Raw genomic sequence first — 17088 nt, 5'->3', positions numbered from 1 at the left:
TGCCAAGCCTTAATGGTAGTGGTTGTTCATGTTGTTGAGGTGGGAGGCTGCCATGGCGCTGAACGGGGCCGAGGGCTGGAGGCTGTGCCCGGGATAGAGAGATGGACTGGAGCCAGGCCAGTAGGAGAAACCAGCCGGCGTCACCCCGGAGGTCATGAGGTTGAGTTTGGAGATGCCTGAGAAGGGCAGTGGGGCCAGATTGCCCTGGAATTTGTAGAGGGTGTGATCAGGGGCAGTCGGTTGACAGACCTGCGCCAGCCCATGGAAGTCGAACTTGTAGGCGTAGCGCTTGCCGTGCACCTTGGTCATGATGTTCTTGTCATAGTAGTAGCGCAGCGCCCGGCTCAGCTTGTCATAATTCATGTTGGGCTTGCTCTTCCGCTCGCCCCAGCGCCGCGCCACCTCATCAGGGTCGATCAGCTTGAACTCTCCGTTGGTGCCCTCCCAGGCAATGCAGTTGAGGTTGGCCCGGTCCGAGAGCAGCTCCAGCAGGAATTGCCACAGCTGGATCTGCCCACTGCCTGCCCCAGAGAGGTCAGAGCTCCCAGTCAGAGAAGGGGGAGCAGGAAATGTCCCAACCACCTTCACCTCTGCCTTGCTTTCCCTTCCCATTTCCCAGTGGGTACCTGCTTGCTTGGATACTCAGCTCCAGTGTTTTTTATGTAGTACCTAGACCCATCCCATATTTCTCACTTGTACTCTGCCCCAAAATGAGACTGGTGCTGTAGCTCAGCCCTGCCCATCTCCAGGGACAGAGATCCCTGCAGGGCGAGTGATGTCATGGTGCAACAGCACTCTGAGCTGAGCCCTGGCATATGAAAAGAGACCAGAGTGCCCAGCACAGGGTAGGACATATTGTGGGTTTGTCAGGTACAAACATTCCTTGTTTCCACGTGAAAACTCTCCTGTCTGAGGACATTGCACCTCTTGGCTGCACTGATGATGCCCAACATGCCCCTGTGCCAGGCTGGATGCTGTTGCCCAAAAGAGCCAGGCACACCTGGGTGTGCCCACAGTGAGGCACACAGGCAGCTGCACTGAGGGAGGACAGAAAGGGTCCCAGAGCCCTAGGGTGATGAGAAGGAACAGCCACCTTGCAGATCCACACCCCATTTCCGCCCCACTCACACCCATGCAGTTCCCCCTGCACATTCCTGCTCCCATCCTCAGATCCAGGGAGCAGCTGTACCTCTTCTACCCTCGTCTGTCAGACCCCACTCAGACATCCTGACCCAAGCAAGCAAGCCCAGGTTTTTCCAAGGCTGTGTTTCTGGCACAAGATATCCCACACCTGTGCTCTCTGCACTCCTTTGTGTTCCTTCTTCCCCTGCAGCCTGGCACTCACACCTCACACAGTGCACACATTGGCTCAGTTATGCAGACAGCCAGAGCCCAGTGCAGGGGCTGACGTTCCAGACACCTATGCCATCATCAGCAGAATAAAATGGGGGATTTCTCATCTCTGTGCCACATTCACATTTCTCACCCCATCCCCACAGCCCTCTCTGCAGACTTCTGAGCAAGGCTGATATGTGAACCTCATGCTGTACCCCACCCCACACAAGCAGCCAGGTAGGGCGGCAAGGCTTAATCCTCTGTGCCTCCCCAAGGAAACTTCTAGTGACCCCAAAAGGTCCCTTCTCACGCAGTGCGGTGTGCAGAGCACGGCTGCGCAGAGTCCACAATGCAGGGGCAAAGGGACACCGTCAGCCCCAGCTTTACTGATCTCCCACCCTTCCAAACCATGATATCCATCTCCTTGCCAGGCAGGTGAAACATGTCCCAAGCACTTGGTGCCCACTCCACATCGGCCCTATGTCCAGTGACTCTAGGGCTGCTCCCCTACATCCCTGGATGGCTTTTCCCAAAGGATGGGTGGACCCCATGAGATCCATCCTCTCCTGGTCACCCCATGCCCTAGCCCCAGCAGCTCCCTCCCTGGCGGTTCCCCTATTTCTCCACTCCCAGAATGGGCTCCACACACCCATCGGGTGTCCCCAGAGTGCTGTGTGGACCCGAGCTGGGATTCCACGCCTGTGCATTGGGATGGCCATTGGGAGCTCAGCTCCCAGTGAAGTAGCCCCAACCTGAGGCAGCAAGCACCAGGGCATCTTGTACCATATGGGAAACCCCAGTGGATAGGACATGCAGAGGGGAAAGTGCCCCAGGGGTCCCTGTTGCAAGAGGATGGGAGGGAGAGAGGCAGGTTTCTGGGACAAGAAGTGGGGAAAGGGTTGGGTTTTCTTACCTTTCTGCACGCCCGGGTTGAGGGATCCCCACGCCTGGCTCTTGCCGTCTTTGAATAAAGTTTCCCCCACTGGATCTGTGGGAAAAAAAAGGGGTGCGAGTGTGGGGAGGGCTGGGGCCAGGCGGGACTGTGACCCCCCGGCCGCTCCCCCTCGCCCACCTCACCGCTGTGGTGAAGCCAGGAAACGCGTCCAGGAAAAAGGAAATCCGATTTCTGACAGAGCTGAGGAAGCTTTTATATAGGAATAGAAAATCCCGCAGGCTGAGGTAGGGAGACAGGAAGGAGAGGGGGGAGAGTGAAAGGGATGGGATGGAAGGATGGGTGGATGGATGGAGTAGCGGAGGGTTGGGTGGATGGGAGTGAAGGAAGGGTGTTGGGGAGTGGGGAAAGGGAAAGAAAGAGAGGTGGATGGAAAGAAGTGGTGGGTGGGTGAATGACTGGATGAGTGGTTGGATGGAGGGGTGGGTGGTTGGATGAATGGGTGAGTGGATGGATGGATGGGTGTATGGAGGGAGGGAGGGAAGGGAAGATGAGAGTCAGATGGAGGGACAGCTAATAGGTAAGAGTGGGAAAATGGGCTGATGGAAGAGATGGTGGATAGACAGAGGCAACAGAAAGAGGGACGGGTGGGTGGGGTGGGTGGGTGAATGGAAGGATGGGTTGGAAGGATGAGCTGGAAGGACAGAAGGGTGGCTGGATGGATGGAAGGTCAGCGGGATGGCAGGTGGGTGATGAAGGATGGAAGAAAGGAAGGAAGGAAGAAAGGAAGGAAGGATGGATGGAAGGAAGGAAGAAAGGAAGGAAGAAAGGAAGGAAGGATGGATGGATGGATGGAAGGAAGGAAGGAAGGAAGGAAGGAAGGAAGGAAGGAAGGAAGGAAAGAAGGAAGGAAGGAAGAAAGAAAGAAAGAAAGGAAGGAAGGAAGGAAGCAAGGAAGGAAGGAAGGAAGGGTGTGCAGATGTGAAAAGCTGGAAGAGCAGAAGGGACGGTACGTGAGGAAGGCAGGGTTGGTGCCGCAGGGGCCGGGGCAGGGCGGGGGCCGGGGTGCGCTGTGTTGCGGGGGGGTCCGCCCGTACCTGGCAGGTACATGTTGAGCAGCAGTGGCACCGCTCCGGCGCCGTGTCTCATGGCAGCTGTGGGGGCGGCCCGCGGGCTGCATGTTTTAATATTCCTGCCCCTATTATTATTATTATTATTCCACTTTATCAGGGAGCAGCTGATGGCGAATAAATGGCAGCGGGACGGGCAGGGGACGGGCAGGGGCCGAGGGAGGCGGGGAGGAGGGGGAGTTTCCAGGCAACTCGCAGGGGCTCGGGGCCCCGGCTCCAGCAATTTCCTCCACTGTAATTAAAGCGGGCGCTGTCGTTCCCCCCCCCCCCCCCCCCTCCTCCCGACCCAGCCTGCTATCGGGCCCGCATCAGACTTTAATCACGGCCGCGGGTTTCTATGGAGAGAGGCTCGGGCCGCTTCCTGCCTCTTCCGCCTCCTTAACTCTTCGCAAACACGGCGCTGCCATCCCGGCTGCGAGTGGGGCTCGGACACTGCCTGGAGACCGCCGGGCCACGGCCCTCCCCGGGCTCCCCTTGCTGCACAGTGCCGTGCCCCCGCATCACCCCGCTCGGCATTACCCACTGCCCCATGCCCCTGCTCTGCCCTCCCAGCACCCCATGCCCCTGCGGTGTGGATAAGTGGGGTCCCACCGTGTCCCCCCCCCATTGGGACCCTTGTGCAGCTGGGTGGGTCCCAGAGCCCTGGGGAGGATGAGCTCAGTGCCAGACACTCATGGCACCGGGATGTGGCTCGGCTCTGGCACCCCGCTGGTGCCCTGTTACACAGTCCGTGCTGCATGGATCTGTTCCCATCTTCATTAGGTTCTGTGCAGTTGGGGGGCTCTGTGCACCCACCCAACCTGCATGGCCATGTCTCCATCAGCCTGTGGGAGACTCTGCTGGCTGCTGAATCCCAGAGCTGGTGCTGCCCAATTTGGCACTGGGAGACAGGTGTTCCAGGTGCCTTCAATCTCTGCAAGCACTGTGAAGACTGGAGGGAGATTCAGGGCAAGCAGGGAAAAGGCTGAAAGAGGGGAAGGAGCTGGGGCAACTTCAGTCCCAAAGGAGTCCTCTGGGCAGATTGGCCCCACCACCCACAGCCACAGGTGCTGCGTCCAAGTGCCATCTCTGTCCCCTCAGCCAAGAATGGACCTTCCTTCCCAGCAGACCCAGAGGTGCTGCTGTCCATCTTGCCCCAGCATTGCACAGCCACCTAGCGAGCTGCTCATCTGCCACAACCTCTCCTCTGCTGTTGCATTGATGTCTATTAAAGCTCTCGCTCTGGACCCAGTGGCATTTCTTCATCACGAGGTGTAAATGGAAACCAGGATGTGTTGGTGCCAGACTTGCGCTTCTTATTCATTCTGCAGTCCAAATGTGCCATTTAGGAAGAGACACCACAGTCCAGCCATGCAGCCCATGGGGAGGGTGGGATTAGGCTGGGACATCCTACAACTGGTGGCCAATAACTCCTCCTGGCTGAGGGTGCCCAAAGCACAGGCTGAAATGGGGATTGTGTATTCTCAGCCATCTCTCCACCCTCACTGCCCACCTCCATAAGTGACAAGAGCATAGCCCACCATACAACCCACCAAATTCCTCCAGTCCCAGGGGGCCACTGGGATGCAACAGCCCTTAAAAAGTGCCTCCATCTCCAAACACCTTTGGTTGTTCCCCCAGCCCACCACAGCCCCTCTGCCTGCCCTGCAGCCTCTCCACAGCCTCCCAGACTTGCTTTCGCTGCCTGAGTCACTGCAAAACACCTCAGGCAACAGAAAACAAGCCCGGGACACAGCAGGGTGGGGGGAAGAGCCATGAACCTCTCTCTCCTGGCAACCTCCCTGGTGGTGAAGATCCTGCAGCCATGAACCTGCATCACAAAGGGCATGTGGCAGGCAGAGTTAGGGTTGTGTGAGCTGGAGGTGCGGGGGGAGGTAGATGGGATGGGGAAAGACAGTGAGCATGGGGCTGAAGGTGTGATGGAACTGGAGAGACTTGAGGTGTGCAGAGGGGCAGGGGTGTTGGGGTGCCAGGGTTTGGGGAGCTCTGTGCCCTTGGGGAAGCCAAGGGGTGGCAGGCTTTGGGGACCCAAGAGGCATTGTCCTGAGTTTATGGTGGAGCAGGGACAAATGTGAGCTGGGACAGATCCACAGGATGAGGAGAAATAAAGGGGATGGGGCCAAAGTTCATGGGACAATCAGGGGACGGGGGATATCTAGAGGAGATAAGGGCTCAGGTCCATAGGGTTCCTGGTGAGGGGTCTGGGATCCCTGGAGCACCCCACTGGCAACAGCAGATGGCTCACCCCCCCACCCCCAATCCAGCAATCTCACCCCTTCAGGTTAGGGCAGAGCAGTCCCCATGTCTTCCGTGGCAGTTCCCCCCATCACTGCCCTGTGGGTCGGTGCCCAGGAGGTCTTTACCTGCAGGCGGGCAGCGTGGAACGCAGTGGCAAGCTGACGTGGCCTTGGGTTCCCTGCAGCCCGGCTGCTGTGCAGGAATGTGTTTGTGCAGGGGGAGAGGCTGAGCAGCCGTGGGGCCGTGGTGGGGTGGGGACAAAAGAAGGCTGGGAGAGGCTCAGTGGGGACGCCCTGCAGCATGGCACTGGGAGACTGCATGGGTGCAGGGGGTATTTACGTGGATCATACTGCTGTGGAATGAGAGGAGTGTGGAATTGTAAGGTTTGAATGTGTACACTGAGTGCAAGCTCCTGTTCAGTGCACATGCACACACACATAGACCCCAGGGCTAGGGTTTTTGGGTGCAGGGTTTGCACACAGACAGGTGTGGCCCCATTCTAGGCTCCCCACCAGCCTCCCAGCCCCAATGCCAGCTGCACTGGGGACCCAACATCCAGTGCCCCACCATTCTGAGGCTTTGCAGTGGACGTTCCACAGGCAGGGAGCACCTCGGCATGCTCCCCAGGCAGGGAGCACCTTGGCGTGTCCCCCCAGGAGAGCTGGGGTGCTGGAGCAAGATGCAGGAGGACGAGGAGGCTTGGAAAGGGTGCAGGAGGAGGAGGCAGGGTGGGGCTCATGGTGTGCCCAGGCGGAGCCGGAGCCGGATGCTGGCACGGATGTGCTGGCGTGGCCAGACTTGGGGGGGGAGAGGAATGGGAAACCCCACCCAGGACTTAGGGCTGTGTGATGCTGGGGGATCAGTGGGACTGAGGCAAGTGTCTTGCCCTGTGGCAGAGTGGAGCGGAGAGGGGAGCACTCATTTTTTGACAAATGCCTTTATTTGCTACCAGGTACAGGTCTATGGCACGGCAGCCCGCAGGCTGTGAGGGCACGCACTTTGCCCCCGCTCAGTGCTGGATGCGGCGGATGGATTGGATCTGGTTGGTGTGGGCCTGGCTGCTGTATTCGCTGTACTTCTTGAACTCGCCGTTCTGTCTGTCCCGCTCCAGCACGTACTGGTAACCCCGGTATCCTGGGTACTGGTATGCCACCCACCTGCAGGGACACCTCTGGCTCAGAGCCCAAACCCCTGCTTCCCATCCTCTCCTCTTGTTGGCCCCGTGGTGAGCATGGCACAGATTTCCACGGGAAGGAGTCCCCTATATTTTGGGATCTCCTATCCAGCCCCTATCTGGGCTGGAAGTGTCCCACAACACCCATTTTGTGCCTCTGCCACCCCCAGGCAGTGGGACTCACGCTCCAGCGTTCACTTTGATGGATGCCACCTCCTTGTTGCCCCAGCCCATGGCCTGCAGTGAGGGGTAGTCGTCGCTCAGCTCGAACTTGTGCCCCTGGAAGTTCTCCGCTTCATATAGGATGACTTTGCTGTCATTGTGGTTCTGTGGGATGAGTGGGCTAGGTTCAGCAGCTAGCATGGGAAGGGGATGTGGCATGGGGGGTGCCATGCCCAACTTTGGTGCAGGGATGTGAGCCATGAAGTATCCTTCAGCCTCACCAGGGCTGACCAGAAGATGCTGCTTTCATGTCCCTGTGGTTCCCACACTCAGCATCCTCACCCTCCCTGAGGCTGCAGGGCAAGGTGGGCTGCTGGAAGTGCCTCTCCATCTCTGTGGGGCTCAGTTGGATGCTGGGCACTGAGGGGTTAATATCTGGGACACAGAGATGCGGCACTGTCCCCCCCTCCATGCCCAGCCCCCATGCACATCCATCTGCACCGTGGAGCGGTCCTGCCAGCGAGGAGCGATCTTATCGCGTCCTCTTTATTAAAGCCCGAGCATATCTGCCTGGTGATTATTAAAAGTTGGGGGGGGGGGCACACGGAGGCTCAGACGTGCCGGCACTGCGAGCACCCGCAGCCCCACGATGGAGTGATAGTGGCTGCGGCTGTGCTGAGGCTGGGTACTGGCAGGGAGGGGATGAACCTCACTCCTGAGCATCTCCCTGAGTCTGCTCTCCTACCCCAGGCTAATGGGATAAGTCCTGGTGTACTCAATCTGGGGGTGGCTCTGCAATGCACAGAGCAGGAGTAGGGGTAGAGTTTGGGGCTAAACGTGAGCCCAAATGCACACCTCAGGATGTCTGCAAGGAGGTGAGAGCCACCCCTCCATCCAACATCCCCATGTAACCCATCCACCCATGCATCCCACGTCCACGCTCCATCCCTGCTGTCCTTTGCTGGCCCAAACGTCTGTCCCCATAACTCACCGCACACTTGACAGGTCGAAAGGAGAGGAGGTGCTCGGTACGGTATCCACTGTTCCCACTCCAGGCCTCCCACCGTGGATAGTCACCCTTCTCCAGGATGAACTGCTGCCCCTGGTATTCGGGGTACTCAAAACCCACCCAGCTGCGGGAGAGGAGGGGGTACTCAGGGTGCAGGTCCTTGCCAGCATCAAACATCTCTTCTGCAGGCAAAGCCTCTCCCCACCAACACCTCGGCTTTGCAGATGGGGAAAATGAGGCACAACGCAACGGATGCAGAGGAAGGACCTGGGTGTCACATCTCTCAGGCAGCCCCTTGAAAAGGGATGGTGAGGAGGGCTCTGGGGGGCACTTACGGGCCGGACTCCACCTTGATGGAGCGGATCTTGCGGAAGCCACGCTCCATGATGCTGGGGCACTCCATGAGGAACTCACAGCGCTTGCCCTGGAAGCTCTCCTCCTCCCACACCGTGATCTTGTATTGCCCCAGAGTGTCCATGGCTTCGCTGGTCATGCGGGGAGCTCAGCTGTGGGCAGAGCCCCGGTGTCACCCGCGTGTCATCCTCTGTCACCGGCCCTTTCCAGGCTGGTCAGGGGACACCTCCCATCCCATTCCCTTACAGCTGCGGGGTCTCTGGGGACCTCAAGACCCCTCCAGCTGCAATGCCCTCTCTCTCCATGTAATTTGCCCATTGTGTGGGGCTGCTCCCAAGCCCCTTGCCCTGCATGCTGAGGGGTCTGGGTGCCTGTTGGACCCATGTGAGATGGCACATCTCTTGCAAGGATGAACCCAACATCCTTCTGCTGTCTATGGGGGGATTCACGCGAGGGGCGAAGGCAGCAGCGGTGCATTGGGGTTCGGAGGCTCACAGCCTGGTACTTACTTGGTCGCAGGGCACAGAGGCGAAGGTGGTGGTGACGGTTCTGGCTTTCCCCAGCCCTATATAGCAGGCAGCGAAGCGGGGCTGTGAGGGGGGCTATGCGCTGTGTCAGCGGGGGGGCTGGGGCACCCAGCGGGTAGGCTGCTGCTGTCCATTCCACTCAGGCAGTGTGGCGAGAGCGGCCCCCCCGCGCCACCCTCCGCTGACAATGAAAACGCTGGGCTGTGTTTGCACAGGGGCTCAGGGCACAATGGGCAAAGGGCCTGACGCATCGCTTTGCTTTCTGCCCCCGGACAATGTCCTCGCTTGGCCTGGGGATTAGGGGCACTGCCTTTCCCAGGGCACCCGCAGCCTGTGCCAGGGATGGTGGCGGTGGGCAGAAGCAGTGTTGGCATGGCTGTGGCTCAGCCATCTGGGGAGATGGGCAGCACCCCCAGCTGATGTGCTCCACGCTCTTTGCTCACGATGGCCCCAGCCTGGCATAAGGCCTTCCGTGCTGGGAGAGACTGGATGAGGCCAACATGGGGCCTCCCAGTGGCCCTGTTCTTGCAGCATCCATCCCTCTTGGCAAGAACTGGGGTCTGAGGGGTGACAGCACGCAGCATGCCTTTCTTGTTCCCCTCCGTGCATTGGCTGGCTGCTCTGTTCCACAGTGCGGAGCTCCTGTGGAGCCCCGTTGTCCCCTGCGGCCGCCTCGTGGAGTGTGAACAGCGTTGTCCCCATCGTGCCGTGCCGATGCCTTCAGGTCCCAGCAGAGGGTGCAGCCTGGCAGCGCTTGGAGCCGGCTCCTGCCCAGCGACAGCGCTATACAGCAGTTCTTTTGGGTGTATAAAGCACTGCCGACTCTGTGCAGGGCACAGTGGGGTGACACCTCCCACTTGCTCAGGGTGGCCTGGGGACATTCTTCGAAGTGTCTGAGCATGGGTATGGGCAGCCCCATCGCCGTATGTCAGGATACAGAATGGAGCACTAATTGTTTGGGATGGGGTGGGATGAGATGGGATTGTAGACAGCCTGGGGCTACGGAGTGCTGTGGGGTATATGATGGAGTCCCTGCCCCTGCACTGGAGTGTATGGAATGTAGGCTGAACATCCCATATGGGATGGGGTTTGGGGGGGGGGGGGGGGGAGTAATGGATGTTGTGCTATAGGATCTGTTGAGCACTAATGCGATCTTACGGGCATGTAGCCCTAACAGGAAGCCTGGTGCAACCTCTCGGACAAAAGCACCCAGGAGGAGGAGAAGGGAGAAGTGGGGAGAAACTGACCCCTAGGTAGGGGCTGTGCCACATCCCTGCTTCTCTGACCCCTCCGACATCCCTGCACACTGGGACAGCCATATGTGAGCCCCCAATGGGAACAGCAGATTAAGGGGATCCCCATGGTCAGAGCCCTTCCCCTTTGCACCCCAGGGTTCTGATACTGCCTGTCGTCTTCCCCCTCTCCCCCCCCCCAAGAATCTCCTGTAGCCCTAGGCGGTCCCTGCCACTAGCATCCTCACATGTCGTTTGGTCACCTGCAACGTCTATTGGGGGAGGCAGGCGGGGGCAGACAGTGAGCCTGCTCAAAGGCAGCTGCTAATACTGGTTCTGCGAGCTGATGAACACTCGTCCAGGGCCTGCTGCATAGGCTAATTTAATAAGGGCCCCGTGTCCCTCCCGGCTCATCCTGTTCCCTGCAGGAGCAAAACAGATCGGGTTTCTCCGGACCAGCCCCAGCACGGGGTCGCTCCCCCGCTGTGCTCCCCATCCGCGTGGGCACAGCCTGTGCCCTGTATCAGCTGTCTGCCGAGGGAGGGGACATGGCTCTGCCTGGTGCCACATCTGGCACACATCTGAGGCTCATGGCAGCACACTGCCTTTCCCACCGTTATTTTAAGAACCCAGGCTGGTGGACCAGGACAGTTCCCCTAGGCTCCCCTTGTCCCATCATTGCTGGGGGCTGCACTGTCGCACCTGGGGTTGGAGGTCCAGGACTGGAACTGGGAGGGAGCAGATGGAGCTGGTGCCAGCCCCTGTTTGCCTTTCTTTCAGTTGCCTGGTGCTCTGTTTGTTCTGGAGATGGCTTCCTGCTGCCAGGGCTGAAACAGGTGGCTTTTATTTGCAGGGGCTGGCTGATGAGATCGGGGGCAATGCATCATCTGCCCACCCAGCCTCCCTGCTCCCTTTTCCTCACTTTTTCCCACAGACTCATTTCTCTGGGAAGGATGCATATAACATCCTGCTGTCCTCAAGCATCTTCCTGAACAAGAAGGATGGGTAAACTCCAACCAAGGTCCAAAGGCACCCGGACCCCATAGCTGAGGCTCATTATGCCCCAGTGCCATTTGTTGCCTCTCTGCTCCTTGCTGGCTGCAGATGGCACCTGCACCATCACACGCTTGGCTGGCCAATAGGTGCTGCAGGCTCCCCTGCCAGCAGGAGCCATCACACACACGTGTTCCCTGCACAGCCATCCTGCTCCCTGCCCACAGCCGGAAACATGGCAAGCAGTCTGGCAGATGTTGCTGGGATTAGCTCCCACACACAGCTCACACACACACTACCCTGAGGCACTGGGGTCCCTGGAGTGCTGCCAGGTTGTGCTGGTCCCTGTGTGTCCCCCAGATACTCTGCAGTGCTCTGAGTGTGAAATGGGTCTTGGGGTGCGCACACAATGGAGATGGACTCCAATAGTAAGGGTGCACCTGGATCTGGTAATAGACCCCAATAGCGGGGGTGGACCCAGTTGTGCCCATTGTGGGGGGTGTCCAGTCACCCTACAGCCTTGCTGGGTCCCCACGCTGCTGCAGGAGCAGTGGCCTCACCTGCCTGCTCCCTGCTGTTCCCATGGGGACTAATCCCACCTGAAGGTCAGAGAGGCTCCGCCAGCTGCTCGCCTCCTGCCTGTGGATTACAGCCTGGGTGTGAGCAGGTGGCAAGTGCTGCATCTCCACACCAGCTCTACCCTATGGGAGCATGACAACGACCAGGTGAACTCCAAAAGGGTGACAGGTTCCTCCCAGCCACAGGGGTACCCCAGACCTATCCCACCCTGCCTGCATAGGGATGCCAGGCAGTGGGGCAGGTGGTCCTTGGGTCCAGAGCCTGACCTGAAGCAGAGCCCACTGGTATCAGCCTCCTGCTCACTGCCCCGTATGTCCTCAGCCTGGAACCCTCAGGGCTCCCCATAGCTACACGTCCCAGAGGAAGGTACTTAGTGCCCACCTCCTACATTAATCCAATATCAGGGACACAACAGCTTCAGCCTCCTTAGCCCAACCCTCGTGCCAGCTGGTTGGGTACCCGCAGCAGTTCAGGGGCATGGTGACCTTCATGGATCAGGGAGCCCCTGCTCAGCCCCAGTGTCTCCTCCAGGCATGGCAGAACCACACAGCTCCAATGGCTTTGTACAAAGCAGCAGGTCCTTGGGCTTGTCCCCCTTTGTCACACTGGCATGCAGAGGGCAGCAGCCAGCTGCCACATCCTGCAGCAAAGTGGTGCCTGCCCTGGGATGGCACAAAGTATCTGGGCTGGGCAGGACACGTAGTGAGCTGGCAGAACCCCACGGGGAGACAGCGGCAGTACACACCCACACCTGCATACTGGGCACTTGAAGCAGTGAGCGTGACAGAGGAGTCACCAGGTCCACAGCTTTAAGTCAGCAAGAATGCATACACACACACTGAGCTGCGCATATGCTCATACATATGCAAATGAACACGAATGCATATATGCACTCACACCTGAATGCAAACACACCTGTATGCAAATGCACACTGGGGTACACATTGCTCCCCAGCACTCCCCCTGCACCCTTTCCTCCCCATGCAAATTGGCCCTGTGCAGAGCTGCACCATGCAAATCCCCAGCACAGAGCCCCAGGAGCCCAACGTGATGCAAATGGGGCTGTGGGACAGTGGTGGTGACACTGGACTCTTACGCTTTGTCCCCGGCCAGCATGATTCACCACTGCTGGCTTGGACACGGAGCTGGGCACAGAGCACAAGCAGCTTGAGCTGTTTTATTCACCCAAAACCAAGGTGACAGCACAGAGGCCAGATCCCTGCTCTGTGAGGCTCAGGGAGCAGTTCACCCCAGGGCTCATCTGGTTGCTGCTCCTGCTGATTCTGCAGGCGTCCCCTTTTCCCACTGGGACATGTGCGCAAGGTCTGCCTCCAGCTCTTGCTGGGACAGAACCAAAGGCTTTTTGTAGCACCTGAGCCACATGCAGAGTGCAAGGAGGGTCTCATAGGCTCAAATAGCCCCAGACTGTGCTATGGGAGCACGTGTCCTTATGGTACATGGAGACACCAGGGTGAGTATCTCCAGTGCATGCAGTGCTCCACTGTGCCAGATAACATCTGCACCAGAGGACATGTGCGGCGGCTGGAGCATACGGGCAGCAGGGTCTGGCTTTGCTCAGCACCGTTAATCATACCCTGTTTGATCCCAGGTTGGGTGGCTGCAAGGGGCTGTGCACATCGGGTTGTGTGTAGTGCTTTCTTGGCTTTTGCACTTGGCTACATTTGGCAGCAGCAGAGCACAGGGCTGCAGGCTGTGCTGGCCAGGCTCTGTGCAGTGTCACACATTGTGTGCAGCTGTCCTCAGGCCAGGGTTGGCACTTGGCTCCAGAGGGGTCAGGAGCAGCGTAGGGGACTTGGCTCCAGGGGGACTTTTTGCTCTGTGCTTTTGGTTCTTCCCCACACCACATGCTGGAAACTTTCCAAACACACTCAAGAAGCCCAGTATGTGCCTTTGCTCCATCCAGTGCAGGGATGTAGGTGACTTGCACTGGAGCAGAGGGTGCTGAGCCAATATGCATGGGAATGGGGGAAGCAGCAGGAATCATGGCATCTCGATTGCTCCCGTTCCCTCCGGAGCTGCACAGGTTAAACTCTGAGGTCTGGTTTTGCCCCTTTTCCTGGGCTCCCACACTGTCTCATCTCCCATCTCTCCAGGACTCCATATTGTCTGAATGAGGCAAGGAGCAGCCCTGGGCTCTGCGCTGGCCTGGAAGAGAAATCCCAGTTCCCCCCTAAAAACCTTCCACAAAACATGGCCAGAAGGACTGCAGTAGCAGCAGCATGTGCAGATGCACAGGCAGAGAAAAGATGCAATCCCCCAGTCCTCTGCCCTGCTCCTGTTGTCTTTCCCCATTTCCAGCAGCAGCTTTGCTCGGTGCCAGCAGACTGCTGAGACCTACCTGCAGCTGCACCTGACTGCTGCAGGGCAGCCAGCCCTGTGCCTGTGTGCCACAGTGCCACAGACACACATACTGTGTCTCCTGCATGTCACTGCCTGCAATGCTGAGTGCCATCAGTGCATGTGTCCTGCACATGTGCATGGGCTCATGCATGCATGCAACTTGCACCTTCTGTGCACTGATGGCTTTGTGCAAGCTCCATTCATGACTTGAACACTGTGCATGTGACTGTGTGTCATATGCACATCGTCCCATGTGTGCTCATCACGCTACGCGTGCTGCAAACCAGCCCATTTATCCTGCACGGATATTGCCTGCCAGGAGTGCACTTTTGGTGGGCTGCAGTTGCCCTTGTTGCAGACAGGCTGGACCTGCCTAACGCGAGCCGAACGAACAAAACGTTCAGGTCAGGTCTTGCACGTGGGGCTCGACGCCAGGCAAGTGCAGAGTCGCTCTGGGCTGGGAGGTTCTGTGCTGCAGGCGGCAGAGTGCCCCTTCCCCATCCTTCCTTCCCGGCCAAGTCCCTCTAGGCTGGGAGCTGGTGTCCTCATTGCAGCCACTGCTCGAGGGTAAAGTCCAAGAGGTGGATGGATGCTTGACACCTGCTGCCTGGGAAAGCCAAACAGAGTGGGGCAGGTTAAGCTGGCACCGTAGGGTGGGGAGAGACGGTGGAAAAACAGAAAGAAAGAAAAAAAGGAAGGAAGAAAGTAAAGGGAAGAGGAACGGGGATCAGAAAGGAATAGAAAATACAGGTGGGAGAGAAGAGATGAGTTAAGGGACAGCCAGGAAAGTGCCCCTAAGCCCATCTCCTCCCCTTGGGGGGGTTCCTCTGGGCTTGTCCCCTGCTGTCTCCAACAGGACCCCATGCCCAGCACCTTCTCCCGCCAGGCAGGCAGCACCCGGCCCAGTGCTGGGCTGCAGCTCCTCACCTGGCTCCGGTGACACGCTGGCAGCTCGCAGGTGAGTGGCTTCTCCTTCTCCTGCTGGCTCACAAGCAGAAAATGAGGGTGACGCCGGCAGGATGGGGCTTTTATAGCCCTGATAAAAATAGCGCTGCTGGCTGTCGGTCGGGGGGCCGGAGAGATGGGGTTGAGCAGAGACAGGCGAGAGGGCTGGGCTGGCCGTGGCGAGCCTTCTCCCAGCACACCTGTCAGGGCTCTGTGTTTGCTCAGAGCAAATATTGACCCAGGGAAGGCAGGCTGGGCAAGGGAGGCGATTAGCCCACCTCGATTAGAGGCAGAGCAGGTCTCTATGCAAACTCTCCAGGGCTGCCTTTGTTAATGGGAGCCTGATGGGCTGATAGGAGCCAGGAGCCTGGGTGCTGGGGCGGGCGGTGGGGAGGAGGAGGTGTGGGGGGGGGGAGAGGAGGAGACATTCATTAACCTGCACTGGAACAACACCAGCTGTCACTTTTCCACCCACCTGCCCTGCTCACTTTGCAGCCAGGGGTGAGAGGAGTGCAGGCTGGCAAAGCAGGAGAGGCAGGGGAAGGTGTGGGGGTACCCTGCCCTGGGATGGGGCGATATACAATGCGTGTACAGGAGGCAGAGCTCAGCAGCAACACCTCTTCTCTCTTGCTCTGGCAGCAAGCCCTCAAGGTGCAGCGCTGGAAACAGGATGTGTTTCATTCCCTCCCTGTGCACATGCCTTACGCTGGGGTCACTCCATTCCAGAGCTGCACTAGCTTCCTGCATCCATCCTGCCTGCAAAGCATCCCCAGTGGGGAACTCGCACTGACATCCCCATACAGAGCCCACAGGAGCAGAGTAGGTGTGCTCTCTGGCCTCAGCAGCCTCTGTTGATCTCACCCTGAGCCAGCAGGAGCCAGGATAGCTCTGGGTTTCTCTGGCACTCACAGCTCCCTGGATAACAGAGCATGAAGTGCAGCTGCGATGAAAGGAGAAGTTCCATTGTGTGGGTGCACTGGGCTGTTTGTGCAGATGGGGGCATTTGTGGGTGCTGCTTTCACCCCCACAACAGACACCCACAGATATCCTATCTCCTGGCAGTGTGTTAGAAACTACCATTGTCGCCCTTTCCATAGCAAGAGTTTACTTGCAGGTTGCAGTAAATAGATTCTCGTATGTAAGTGGATAGCAGCAGATCCCTATCAGCCGCTGCCATCCAGCTCTTCATCTTTGGACCTGGCAGCCAGATTTGAAAGGAGGGCTCCATCCATCTCTCCTGCCTGGGTCTCTGATCCCACAGGCTGCCAGACCAGCCCTCTGCCCGGCCCAGCCTGGCACAGCCAGGAGCTGGAGGAATTCCAGAGCACTGGCATTGGTGGCCCTCACCCCTTTCCCAGTAGTTTTGCCAGAAAAGGAAATGCAGAACCATCACTGCCCTGGGTATGATGCTAAGAGGCGAGGCAATGCTCCCTCTCCTCCCAACACCGTATGGAGCTTGCTTGCTTCTCCTGTCTTGGTGTGGGAAAGGCAGTGAGCAGGGCTCCCACCAGAGTCAGAGTGACTGGCTTTTACATGGCAGCTTCTCTCTTGTCCCAAAGGAGCCACCTTTGGTGTCCTGACCTGACCCCACCATGGACCAAAAAGTCCCCAGTGACTGAGGGGATAGAGCTGAGCCAACAAAACCTGGTATCTCAAATATGTGAAAGCAGAGGTGAAGGGTCCCTACCCTGCTTTGGCAAGGGAATCATAGGATCGTTAGAGTTGGAAAAGACCTCTATGACTCTTAAGCCCAGCTGTCAACCTGTCACCACCATGCCCACTTTTCTCTCTGGCTGTGCAGGCTGCTCACGGCAGGACCTACCCAGGTTCCCAATACTCAATGTTAGGGGCAGGGGATACAGGGGACTGCTCTCCAGCACTGTTCCTGTCTGGATGTGGGGTCATACAAGGTGGGATTCAGGCAAATGGGATAACCATGCCTTACAGGCACCATAGCAGAGAAGACCAAGAGCAGCTTTGTTCCCCTCCCTTTATCTCCCAGACAAAGGCACGATTCAGCAGGTGTTAAATGTTTTAATGGGATTCAGGATGGCTTCTGTTGCCCACTTGCCCCAAGGCCATTCCACCCTTCCCAGGATGAGCAGCCAAGAAGAAAAAGACTGTTGTGTGCTGCACAAACTGCCTACCCATGGGGCA

At 58.2% G+C, this 17088-nt stretch overlaps 2 protein-coding genes across 2 annotated transcripts; both read right to left on the bottom strand.

The window, feature by feature from the left end:
• Positions 1 to 6213, bottom strand: FEV (FEV transcription factor, ETS family member). The gene is made up of 4 exons (XM_042890555.1): positions 6163 to 6213; positions 5721 to 5787; positions 2249 to 2323; positions 1 to 521 (listed from the first exon to the last, which is right to left on the bottom strand). Exons 1-4 carry the CDS (start codon positions 6211 to 6213, stop codon positions 10 to 12), a joined length of 705 nt encoding a protein of 234 aa, XP_042746489.1. The 3' UTR covers positions 1 to 9.
• A 391-nt stretch (positions 6214 to 6604) lies between these two features.
• Positions 6605 to 8433, bottom strand: CRYBA2 (crystallin beta A2). The gene is made up of 4 exons (XM_042890604.1): positions 8276 to 8433; positions 7923 to 8064; positions 6954 to 7096; positions 6605 to 6752 (listed from the first exon to the last, which is right to left on the bottom strand). The coding sequence occupies exons 1-4, from the start codon at positions 8431 to 8433 to the stop codon at positions 6605 to 6607; spliced, it is 591 nt and encodes a 196-aa protein (XP_042746538.1).
• Between the last annotated feature and the right edge of the window lie 8655 nt (positions 8434 to 17088).

This window comes from Lagopus leucura, unplaced genomic scaffold (genome assembly GCF_019238085.1).
Source record: "Lagopus leucura isolate 7727_CA_CO unplaced genomic scaffold, USGS_WTPT01 Super-Scaffold_100266, whole genome shotgun sequence".
Lineage (NCBI taxonomy): Eukaryota > Metazoa > Chordata > Aves > Galliformes > Phasianidae > Lagopus > Lagopus leucura.
The sequence above is the reverse complement of the archived record's forward strand: the minus strand, read 5'-3'. Positions and strand labels throughout refer to the sequence as shown.